The following is a 13349-nucleotide window of genomic DNA, read 5'->3' on the forward strand; positions in this document are numbered from 1 at the left end:
TAACTAAAGAAATCAGATATGAATTTAAATAGGGGAGGTAATTTGGGTTGAAAGGTGCTATTTTCAGTTATTGTAAAATAACTTTAGTGGTTCTTGTGTTATAAAAGCAAAGTACCAATTGCTAAATCTAGAATTACTTTGCGAACTGGATTTGATTACTTATAAATGTTATGTGATCTTCAACTTTTTTTTCTGTTGATTTTTCAAGAGTAGTAAGCACCTCTGTGCAAAGCTTATGTGGGGGGGGGGGGGTTTCCTTTTACTTTCAAAAATAAGACATTAAACCCAAGTACCTAATGTATGAGGTGCGTGCACACTGACGATGATGAGAGAGGGTCTTATACTGAACTTAAAAATAAAAACAAAGAACTACATTGGTTTATTTTCTGAGTGCTAAACAAAAACAGATTTTTGCAGCAGTGTAAATTTTTTTTTTAAATTTGTGATGAATCATTTTACCTTACCATCTTATCAAGTTGGCATACTTTCAAAAATTCTTTTGGTCTGGAGAGTGATTTTACTAATATAGTTTAACAACTTGTCATGATTGATGTCCTTATTTCTGAATACTTGCAAGTAACTGATTTTTATTTATTTTTAGCTGTACAAAGGTAGAATTAATGCTACCAGCCATGTAATCCAACATCCAATGTATGGTGCAGGACACAAGTTCCGTACTCTTCACTTACCTGTCTCAACAACATTAGCAGAGGTTCTTGACCGTGTGTCAGGCAAGTTTCAATACTGTGTATTTCATTCTATAATGTGCTGCACTGACACTTTGGAAAAAGTCTTTTAACATACTGATGACCAGTAACATATTGCACTAACATACCATCTTTCATCAGAGTATAGCAATTTAAAATAAATGAAGTTACTGGTATGTGACTCTTCTATTACCAGACAAATTTCAGTAAATCAAATATGTTCACTGGAGCTTTGTGATTAAAAATGTGGTGCATCCTACAGTACATTTGAACTTTGATTGTGTTGTGTGAAGAAGTACTTCCTTTTGTTTGTTTTAAACCTGCTGCCTATTAATTTCAACCTGTCGTCTCATAAAGTCATAATTTTCCTATTTCTCCATATATTTTAGCATATTGGGGTAGACAAGGTTTAAATATCTGATAAACAAGCAGAAGCATGTTTGTTTTTGGAGTTTCTTTTGTTTTTGTTTTTTATAATACCAAATACCTCTTTGGCTGCCTTTATGCATCACAAAGAGGTTAATAATGGCAGTAGCTCAATTCTTTCTCTTTGCATTTGCCTTTTAAATTAACTCTTCTGTCCCAGTTAGACCAAAGGGAAGGTAAGAAATATATTGTTTGGCCTGCCAGTTGTAAGAGCCCTTCCGTTTGAACTGAAGGGGAGGGAAATAGTTTTTGTAGAAGGGTAAAACTACACCATTATATATACAGTGGAGCTAAGTAGCAGTAACTACATGGTTATCCATATTTCAAGTAGTTGGAAGTCATCATAATTGTGAAGAATATTGACTATGATGCCAGAGGCAGTGGGATCTCCGTGCAAAAGGAAGGGATGTTGTCTGGATCACCTTCCCAATTGGAAGTAGAGACAAGGAGACTATTTGGCCATTTATGCACTATGACATCCATTACCAATGTGAAATCATCCAGTGCAACCAAAGGAAAACTGACAATTAATTGCTGCCATTAGTAGATTAATACTGATATCTAGTGTTCTGCACCTAAATAAGTGGTCTGATTGTTCAGAGATGCTGGGCTAGCAGCTTCCGTTGCCTTCAGTGGAAACAGAGTGCTCAGCAGCTGAGATGCACAACATGACATCCAGGTTCAAATATTTTGGCTTAATCATCTAAGTCCACAGTTGTCTACAATTAAACATAGTAATTTCTCTTTGTTTAATCTCCTCTTTTCTGTTGGTAGCAGTGATTTTTCTAACTCTGCTAATCAAATCACCCGAATACAAACAACTAAATACTTGAACTTCTGTCTGGATTGTCAAAGCATTGTTTCTTTAAATGATCCAAGGAAAATTAGCTGCAGGACTTCTTGTCAGTACTCTATCAATGCCTGGTCTTTTGTTATTAAAGAAGCTTAAGATAATTTTGGTAGTTAGAATGGAACTCAAGGCTCCAAGCCAGCAAGGTAATTGAGTGAAACCAAATGAATATCTAGTGAATGGATGAGGAAATTATAAAATAATTAAATCAACATGACATTTTAATACCTGTAAAATATCTGCATACTTTTTTTCTCCTGCAGATACACCAAGTATCACAGCTAAACTAATTAATGAACAGAAAGAAGATAAAGAAAAAAAGAACTACGAAGAGAAAGAAAAAGTTAAAGCAGAAAATGGATTTCAGGACAATTACAGTGTTGTTGTTGCCTCTGGTATGTGTGAGGGTTTTTTTCCTTTTCACCTCTTTTGTAAAATCAATCCCTCTGAACATAAAATGCGAATAATTATGTCAACTCATATAAACCCACCATTGTTATTACCAAAGGCGTACTTCTGCAAATGGTTGACAATGATAGTCCTTAATTAAGCTTACTGACCTTTAGCAACAAGGGATGGGCCCCAGTACAACCACGACTGCTAATGAGTTACGCTGTGGTAAAGAGTCCTATCTGTAAAAGTACATGTCTCCCGCATGTCGCATTGTATTTCTAAAGATCACCTAAACCCAGACCCTTCACTTACACCGTTTGCATGGTAAATACAAATGGTTCTGTAGTGGCAAAAGATGTCACGATGGAGATATGTATGTGTAAAACGAATACCCTTTATTCCACATGAATATAGAGGATTTTCCCAAAATCCTAGACCTTCTGAAAACTCATTCATATCCCTCTAAAATCAGTCATGTAACTTCTCTTGTAAAATTGGAATGGAGTGTACACTCTGTAGCTAGAATATGAGAAGTTGGCAGTGGTAGAACGGATTTAAAGTTGAACAGGTGACTGCAGAAGGTATTGCAGTATCTTGCTCTGAAGTTCTGCTGTTTAAGACCTGATGACTGAACTTCTAAGAGAATGCCATGAGTTCCTTAACACTTTGGCTGACCATCTTTTGAAGATGGCTGATCTACCAGAGTTTCACCTGGACATGAAAATGAGTTCAGGGAGGGACACTGGTTTCTTTTGACTCTTGAAACCAGTATTTCTCAAACTGTCTCCCCTATCAGGACTTCAGCATCTTAAATACAATTTAAGAGGTTCATCTGTATCTGAACTGGGCCACTGTTTCACTACTCAAAATATGTGAAAAGTGCAGCCCAGCTAACTCTGAAGTGCAGCAGCTTTGGTAGGAGAGGTAGTGGGGATGGAAGAACAGATGGATGAGACTAATCATAGAATATTAGGGTTGGAAGAGACCTCAGGAGGTCATATAGTCCAGTCCCCTGCTCAAAGCAGGACCAATGCCAACTAAATCATGCCAGCCAGGGCTTTGTGAAGCCGGGACTTATAAACTTCAAAGGATGGAGACTCCACCACCTCTCTAGGTAACCCATTCCAGTGCTTCACCACCCTCCTAGTGAAATAGTGTTTCCTAATATCCACTTTAATCCTTAAAGTGTTACTATATTTTCAGAATCAAAAACCAAGGCTTTCATATGTACCAGTGAAGAAGAAAACTTGACAAGTTTTGTTCAACATTTAAAAAGATAAAATTATGAGAGAGGCAGCATAGCCAGTGAGGGCTGACCCTAAGCAAATTTCTGTTCTCACAAGCACCATCTTATATCTCCATCCCTTTTTTTAAATAGACTTTAGAAGTTTTTGGTTCTTTATTGCATCATTTTACTTCTCTTCTTTCTATTACGTGAAACCTTTAAAAAATGTTCTTTATTCCAGTTGTGTGTTTCTCTCTCCCTTTTCACTATTCTGTATCTATCCCTTTGTCTTTCTCAATTTTTCTCTTAAATAGAAGTTACTATGTTATGAAATAATTGTTCTCTCCTTCCTTTCCATCTTTCTTCTCCTGTGTTGGGTTAGCTACCTCTTCCCCAAATTTACAGTCTTTCTTCTCTCTTATGTTTCCCGCTTCTAATTTCTGTACTTGTACCGATCATCTTTATATACACACACACACACACACACACACACACACACTCATCACCCCTCACAAAAATACACACATACCATCTCCTCACCCACAAAATCTTTGTCCTGACTCCTCATCCAAAATCTCTCTCACGCTAGTCTTCCCATCAAAATCAAGGAAATGTGCAAACACGTCATACATTCCAGTCATACTCGCAGTTTCTTCACAATACTATTCTATACGGGACTTTTTGCTGATGTCTCCCAAAAACTCAACAACCACATGTTGTTAAATGTAGAAGGCTGAAATGTCTTTGCCGCAGTAATGTTGTCTAGGCTGCTAAGCTGTTACATCTGCTCAGTGCCTCTGTTTTTGAAGCTCCACTGTTATCAGCACTAGCAGATAATGCTGCCTGATAATTCAGCAGACCTCAGTGTTAATCATAAGAGAGACCACAGGCTCGGTTCGGTTCGGTGACAAAGGCCATCGGCCAGATTTATTGCTCTCAAGATGCAGTCCTAGCATCCTGGTTCTGTGGCTACAGATACACTAATATGAATGCCCAGTGACAACGAATGGCTCAGTCAGTAGCGGGAGTCTCTGCTGTCTCCTCGGCCACACAATGAGTTAAGGCAAGAAACCTTGGCATTTATAGACTGAGACAAACAACTTACGTACCACCTTACATGTTTCGTGAAATCTGCTTGTTACCTCCCCTTGTACCTTGCTCCTGGTGTCTCAGGTAAAAGATCCCTATTCATCATTTCTGTCCAATTCCAGTCCATAAAGAACCTTGTCATGCAAATCAGACTGAGCCCACAGACAGATATTGATCCACTCTTGTCTCATCCTCCTAGGTCACGTGGCGTCTTGTGCCTACATGACACCATTTGCAAGACTTCACCTTCATTGCTTACCACTAGTGTACTTGGCAAGCAAAGATAATATGGATAAATTTAGTCTTGCTCCCTCCCGTAGAGCAGGAGAGCTTGGTGGGAGAGCAGAGAGTATATGTGTGTGAGGGGTCCCCTTCATTCCTTTCCCACCTAAGAGAATTTTGTTCATGAATGCCTCCTTGCTAAGCTGGGGCAACCATCTGGAAGAGCATACAGCTCAAGGGACATGGACTCCTCAAGAGTTCAGGATGCATGTAACCCTCCTTGAATTACAAGGAGTCCACAAGGCTTGCAAGCAATTCCTACCACTTAGACAATCCTGTCGTTTAAGTGATGTTGGACAACATAATGACAGTTTTCTCCATCAAGGATGGGGAGCCAGATCCATCCCTCTTTGCATAGAAGCTATCAATCTGTGCAACTGGTATATTTGATACCAGATTACTCTATCAGCAGTACACCTCCTGCAGATACACAATACACTGGCAGACAGCCTGAGCAGGTACTTCTCCAAGATCACGAATGGGAATTTCACAATTCAGTGGTTCAGAGTATGTTTTGTCGATGGGGGAGGTGGATGTGTGAGTGAGTGAGTCTCCATCTCGTGCTCTGTTTGTGTCCCAAGAGCATAAAATAGATGAGGTACAGTTCCAGAAGGGCTCAGGGTCAGGGCTCCAGAGGAGGTGCACTTTTAATCTCTTGGTCAGGGCATTTAATGTACATCTTCTTTTCCATTATCATCTCAGATTCTGAGGAAGATCAAGCAGGACAAAGTGGTGGTTCTCCTGGCTTCTTTCAGATGGATCAGGCAATTCTGGTGCCCAATATTCTTCAGATGTTAGCACTCCCAAACATCAGTATATCGAGGCCTTCCCTAACCTATTGACCAAGGCTGGGGCAAGATCAGGCATCCTAATCCAGTTTGTCTTCATCTGACAGCTTAGTATTTCAGTGGGTGTTGAACCTAGAAAGGACGTGTTTTGAAGTGGTTCATACCCTTTTGATAGGAGGAAAGTCTACTAGAAAGTGCTACGTAACTAAGTGAGAGAGATTTTCTGTCTGATGTCAGGAGCATCTGATTTCCCCACTATGTTAGAATATATTTCATTGAAGACTTTCCCTTAGCTCCTTACGGTTACACTGTCACAGCCTATCATTCTCCAGTTTACAACCATTGCATCTTCATCCACCCTGTGACTACGATTTCTGAAAGGTCTGATCAGAAACTTCCCTCTTGTGACATTCTGCTCTATCATAGGGGCCTTAATCTGGTTCTCTCAGCATTAACAAAGGCTCCATGCAGACTCCTGGTCTCATGCTGTTTAACTTGCCTGTCGATGAAGGTTCCCTTTCTGGTTACCATTACCTCAGTTAGATGGGTAAGTGAGGTAGGGGCCGCTATGACTGATCCACCATATACTGTCTTCCATGAGGACAAAATTTCTTTTTAAGACTTCACTCCAAATTTACTCGTAGAGGAATCTCAGATTTCCATCTGAATCAAACAATTTGCATACCTGTTGTCTTCCCAAAACCGAGTCACCCATGAGGACAAGAGACTTCATCCTCTCAGTGTCTGTGGAGCTCTGGCATTTTATCTGCAAAGAACAAAATCTTTTAGGAAATCACTTAAACTTTTTGTTTTTAAATATCCTTTGCTGAATGAATGCTATCTCTTCCCAGAGATTTTCAAAGTGTATCATAGACTGCATTCTGCTGCGTTAAGAGTTAGCATACTCCTTCACAAGGTGTGAGAGCCCACTTGACTACGGCCAAGAACGCTTTGGTAGTTTCTCCTCAACATGTTGCTCATACTGAAATCTGTAAACCAGCAAGATGGAGTTCGATCTATACCTTCACAAGACGTTGCACCCTAGTGCAAGATTCTGTAGCTGACGCATCTTTCAGCACAGCAATCTTCCAGTCATCAGTATCACAGAGGTAGTCACACCCGATTTTTTTTTTTTTTTTTTTTTTTTTTTTTTTTTTTTTTCAATAAATACTGCTGGTCATCCACCCTCAGTGGAATACCCATGACTTGAAGAAAGAGAAGTTACTTAGCTTGTACGTTAACTGGAGTTCTTCATGTGTGGTCCCTATATGTATTCCAATATCTGCCCTCCTTCCCCTCTGTTCTGGATCCTGATGTATGATTTATAGTAAAGGAGGCCCTGGAGAGGCAGTCAGTTGACATGATCCCTTATGCCCTTCGTTCAGAGCATGAGGAGAAGGGCACAGGCAGGGACTAACATGCAAAAATCTTCCTGTCTCAGGCTCCTGGGTTGCATATATACTCCACAATGAAATAAATACAGATAGGGACTGCACATCTTGAAGAAAACTAGTTATTGTACAGGGAAATAACTTATCCTTACATGGACACATACTATTTCTCAGATAGTACAATAGATATTTTTTTCATACATTTGTAGATATACAAATGCATCTTTTAATACTGTGTACTCTGGGTATGCCAGAGTACATGAAAAGGCATTTATAAAGTATAGAGTAAATCACGCTTAAACTGTAGCTTGTTGTGTAAGTATATCCAAGGTCCAGTGTTCTTTGTGGCAATCTAGGCTGCAGTTCTGCCACAAAATCCTCAGAATCTGCAGGACTCTGGTGGAAACTTGAAACAGCTGCAGTTTCAGATAACTTTTTAAACAAAGATTTTATAGCATTAAGTAATCACATAAATAAATTCAATCAATATAGTACCCCTGTTTCTCAGTTCTTTAGTATGTTCTCCCCACATTTTGTTTCAATAAACCAGATGACCATGTGTACATTTCAGAATTTACTATTACTAAATAGATCAATTCACATACTTTAGAAGATAATACTAATGAGATTACACTCCCTTCACTTTTTCAAAGCTGTCTCCACAACCATGTGAAACTGGGCTCTTGTGTATACAGTGAATCTCATGTATAGAAATATTTTTAGCAGTATACAGATGATCAATAATCTGTGCTGTTTGCATCCAACCTTCAGTTCAGGTTTTCCGCCACAAAATGGGATTGAATAGTGCGTCCATATTGTATACAAGTCCCAGTGTGGAGTTAAGATGGGGCTGGTGTTTGCATCCATGTCACCCTGCTGCACTACTGAACTGCTAAATTTCACAACTGGAGTGCTGTTGGAGTCAGTGATGATCATAGTTCTTGATGCCATCCATATTTATTTTGATTTTTTTTTTCTTTCTGAGAACTCCCAGGATTTCATGGCCATTGTGATAAACCATTGGAATGTTTTACATGACTCAATTCGTAGTTGGGCACATTCTTGATCTAGTGTTTGGTTGGAACTGGTGTTGGGATAGAAGGATTTTTTTTACCTATGTCATGGGCTAATGATTGTCTCCTACGATTTGAGGTTTAGAAAAGGGACCTGTTTTGATGGCCTGCCCTCTGAGGTTCACAGAATCTGAGCATTTCCAGAGAGGATATTGTTTCTCTGACATACCACTGTAGTTGTAGTGTGGATGGTAGGACTTGATAGTTTCTTCTAGGGTGACCAGATGTCCCTATTTTATAGGGACAGTCCTGCTGTTTGGGGCTTTTTTCTTATTACATGCCTATTACCCCCCTCACCCCATCCCATTTTTTCACACTTGCTATCTGGTCACCCTAATCTCTTGCTACCAGTGAAGTGGCTCCAAAGTGTCTTGTTCAGTAGCTTTGTCCTCTTGGATCACCATGGTCTTCTGATGACCTATGGCAATGGAAGTGGTAGGAAGACCACATGCCAGTGATAGAAGCTTCATGCCAAATCAGATCATTTGTGTTAAGAATTTCTTGGAACCTTTTACAATGGCTCTGCAGAAAGCAAAAAAAATTAGTGTCTAAATCTGTCAGCAGACTTTGTTAGAGTACTGGAGAACCTGGTTAATCTGAGATGTCTTTATATGTTGTCTGATATTATTCCCTGCTACTGAGTAGAAATTTCATATTACTTGTGCTGATTAAAATCAGTTAGTGTCACTGAACTGTCTCTCTGGATGCAGGGCAATATCAGGAGGGCACAAAAACTGTGTGATATTTGCTTGAATTCAGACCTTTGTCATTAAGTGATTAAGTGGGGTACTAAAGTTGTTGAGAATACTTTGTCATAAACTGTGCTTTGGTCCCATGTTGTCCTTGACTGGTTTCCAGCTCTATTAAAAATGATACAGGTACCCTTTTTGTATACTTTTAGAAATCAAAATAAATACCAAGTAAGGTGTTATATGGTTGTCAGGGTGAAAGAGAGGGAGCTACTGGCAGGCTGTTCTGTAAAGTGGGACCCTCAGTTTAGAAATTACTGATCCACCTTGTCAGCTGAAAGTGAAACTTCACAGCAGCCCATCTATAAATCTTGGCAGCTAAACTGCGGCATGGGTACACTGACTTCCCTCGAAGTTCATTCTCTAGCTCTTAAACTTAAGAAAAGTTTCCCTTCCAGCCCAACAGCAAGATATCTTGTAAGCTGCTTCACATTTTTCTCATTCACTTTTGATTTGACATAGCTTGAATATTTTTGCAGCAGAGCATGCTGCTAGACCATTTTCTATATCCAGGCTTTAAGGGTAGGAATGGAACGATAAGAGCTGGTGTTTGTCGGTGATGTTAGGATAATGCAGTTTGGCTTCGTATTTTAAGTCATGATTATATCTTCTGTTTTTTGGCTCAGGGAGATGGAAAGCCTTGTAATTATATCAAAGGTGCCTAGGAACTTTTATAAAATAGTGGATATAAATCTTAAATACCTATATGCAATTTTAATATTGCTTACTTTCCTCTATGCAGGAAAGTTATCATTCCCGCTATTAGCACAGCTAGTAATGAGAACGTCTTCCATTAAAGAGTTAGAGAGGCTTTTGAAACCAAAATAACTTTGAACATTCCATTTCTTTACTAGGGTTGAAATCTCAGTCTAAAAGAGCTGTTTCATCAACTCCTCCTCGGCCACCATCAAGACGAGGCAGAATGATGACAGATAAAGTAGGTAGCTCTTCCTCAGGAAGTGAATCTTCCAGCAAGACCATTAGCGTTCCAGTTTTTCATCTATACCATAAACTTCTACCAGGTAACTTCAAGAACTGTTTTTAAACTGTTTAAAATAATTAACTTTCCCTTCAGTTTGAAAAACAAAAAAATAAAAAAAACATGAAGTACACATGTAATATTAAATAGTAAGTATAATGCTGATGGATATCTGCATTCCTTCTTTCACCTCTACCTACTGCAGGGTTATAACTATTTCATCACTGATCTATTTTTCAAATGAAAGTGAGGCTTTATAGCAGCTCATGTGTCTATAAAGCTTAGCTGTAAAAACTAAGGTATGGACATGCTGGCTTCCCTCGAAATTCATTCTCTAATTCTTAAACTGGCAAATTTTAATTAAAAAAGATTCCCCTGCAGCCCAGCAACAAGAGTTTTTGTAAGCTGCCTCGCTGTTTTTGACCTCCCAAGGATAAATTCAAGAGTCAGCTATATCCAGTTTGTCTCTTAAGTGGATAGCAACTTTTAGTGCTTTAGTGAAGTTCATTTGCCAGTCTGTGTCCTTGATTGAATGCCACAATCTTTATGCTTCCTAAAATAGCATGTCTCAGCCAGATTTTCATATGAAAAATATGTAAAGCAGCCATGTGCTATTCAATATTTTGAATGTTTGTAGATGGCACACAGACTGGTGGAGTGGTAAATTAATTAAGATGACAGGTCACCATATTGCAGAATGAAGGGTTTAGGGAAGAGTAATGAGAATCATTAGAGGTACAGAAATCTCTAATATGAAGAGAGATTGCAAAGAGATTTACCTTAGGTAAGAAGACAAGTAAGAGGAGCTGTGATAATATATAGAGTTATAAATAGTTTAGGGAAGAGCTTCTGTTCTCCCCATCTAAAACAAGAATGAGGGAAAGTGGGGGGATGTTCACGTAAATTGAAAGGTGACAAATTCACAATAAATAAAATAAAATACTTTTTTACACAATTAGACTGGAACCTTTCCATAAAATGCTCTTGAGGTCAAGATTCAAAGTGGGATTAGGAATTGAGGTCAAATAAGAATATCCACAGTTGTTATAGTCAATGCTAAAAATTTTTGGAAAAAATAAAATCTGTTTCAGGGTTTAAGTCAAACTCTGACTGTTAAGGATTATGAGTTGATCTTCACGGGGGGTACACATTGTCTTACATCACCCTACTGCAGGGTTCATTCTGCTTCCTGATGCTGGTCACTGTTAAAAACATGATACTGGGCTAGATAGGGAACAGATCTGATCCAGTGTGGCAATTACTACATTTCCTATATATTTAGGCAAAGCGACTTGAATTGCTTGATAAACTGGGTTTATTCAAACATGCATGTTAATACAGCCAAATGCCAGGTTATTCCACTAGGAAAATATAATGTCATGCTTAGAGGATTAGAGGTGTATTCTGGAAAGCGCTGCCTTGAAAAGGTCTTGGGGATCATGGCGGATTGTCCATCAAACATGAGCTCCCAGTGTAATGCTGTGGCCAAAAGGGGTTAACATGATCCTTGGATGGATAATGGGGAATGTAGACTAGTAGAAAAACAACACTGATAAAAGCAGGACTGGAATACTGTGTTCAGTTCTGGTGTCAACACTTTTTAAAAAATGTGAAAAATTGAGGGTGCTTTGGGAGGAGAGCCACATGAATTACTTGTGGTCTGGAAAACCGTCCTTATAGTGAGACTTAAGAAGTTCAGTCTACTTTGGTAAAGAAAAGGCTTTGAGGTAACTTGATCAGTCTCAAAGTTCTTACACTGGCATAAGATGCCTGATTCCAGAGAGTTCTTCAGTCTAGCAGGCAAAGGCATAAGAAGAGCTAGAGTTTGGAAATTGAAGTTAAATTCAAAATGAGAATAGGGTGCACTTTTTTATTTTATTTTATTTTTTTAAGTGAGGGGTACCTAACTATTGAAACAGCCTACCAAGGGATTTGGTGGATCCCCTGTTACTTTAAGTCTTTTAAAACTAGGATTCAGTGTCCTTTTGAAAGATACTGGTATTGATGAAGGAATTTACGAAATTCTTTGGTCTATATTACTCAGGAGATCAGATTAGATGAGCACAACGATCAATCACTGTAGTGTCTGATTATCTCACAGTTTTTAAAGTAGTTACCTTTCCTCAGCCTTTGAGGTAGGGGAAGTACTAATATCATTTTACAGATGGGGAAGTGAGGCATAGAGGGGCAAGTGACTTGCTCAAGGCCACCCACAGGAAGCTTGTGGCAATGCAGGGACCCAGGTCTCCAAGTGTCAGGCTACCTCTCTAACCATTCAACCATGCTTCCTTATTTTTAAAACCTGAGAACTTCATTACCAGTAAAATGAATACATGTTTTCATACACAGTCTGTCAGCCAGGAGTGGACTGTGGAACAACTACACTCACAGCGCTACTTGAGGCGGCTCACTGGCTAAATTTTTGGTATCCAGATGGCTACCTGTCTGTACATTCAGAACCTGTCCCACAAGTCCAGGACTTTGCCTCTGTCAAGCAGATGCAGCAGGCTTGTTTTTCTGTCACTTCATTTTGAGGTGTATCTCTTGTCTAAGGGAACAGAGACCTTTCATTTACTCTTTAAGGAGATGCATTGGGTCCCCTGGCAGCCAGGGGAGAAATGACTTCAGCAACTGAAAGAAAGCTTGCTTCTTAAGTGGAAGCAGCTTTGACACAAGACAACTACCTGCTTGAAAAAACTTCTAAGATATATGGGGTACGTATTCAAACCCAATGCTTACTCTCTGTGAGATTTGTGGAGTAAACTTTTTTGTAACAATCAAATTATCAATTTGGTTACCTACCTCAGTCAATCTGGTTACACTCATCCCGATGGTACTGTTACTGGTCTCCACTTAGTGTGTCTGTTCATAGGATTTTACATTTGGATGGGGAAAGGAGTTCTCAGTTGCTTGGAGATTAGATGTTTATGCTTCGTACCTTTCTGCAACTTTAGCAATTGGTTTTAAATTACATAGTAATTCTTCTTTAAGAGATCATCAGACCCTCTTCCCACTGAAGAAGATCAACAGGACCATTCTTTTTTAAGTCCTAAAACTGGAGATTATTGTGGGCTTAGACTGGCTGCCTCCCAGTAAGAAAAGATGAGGAAGCAAACACTTACCTTAAATTATGTCAAATTCCTAAACACAAGAGGTAAAACTTCCTCTCTGAAGTGGCCTCTAAAAGTTTTTGTTTCTGGCTAAAAAGACTAATCTCTGAATGAGCAATTGCTCCTAAGAATCCTGTTGCTTTGCAGTTTTAGCCTGTATTATTCTGTTAATGCCAGACCTTGTGTTCTGAATTAAGTATCAGAGGGGTAGCCATGTTAGTCTGGATCTGTAAAAGCAGCAAAGAGTCCGTCTGTTGGTCTATAAGGTGCCACAGAACACTTAAAAT

The 13349-nt window shown here is 39.1% G+C and overlaps 1 protein-coding gene across 1 annotated transcript in view; it reads left to right on the top strand.

Annotated features, from left to right (window-relative positions):
* The window catches only part of BIRC6 (baculoviral IAP repeat containing 6), a 337908-nt gene that overhangs the window by 187188 nt on the left and 137371 nt on the right, over positions 1-13349 (top strand). Inside the window, 3 exon segments of the mRNA XM_075064579.1 lie at positions 602-731; positions 2247-2378; positions 9828-9995. Of these exon segments, the coding sequence (XP_074920680.1) occupies positions 602-731; positions 2247-2378; positions 9828-9995 (430 nt within the window).

The sequence above is a fragment of the Chelonoidis abingdonii genome, chromosome 3 (assembly GCF_003597395.2).
Source record: "Chelonoidis abingdonii isolate Lonesome George chromosome 3, CheloAbing_2.0, whole genome shotgun sequence".
Lineage (NCBI taxonomy): Eukaryota > Metazoa > Chordata > Testudines > Testudinidae > Chelonoidis > Chelonoidis abingdonii.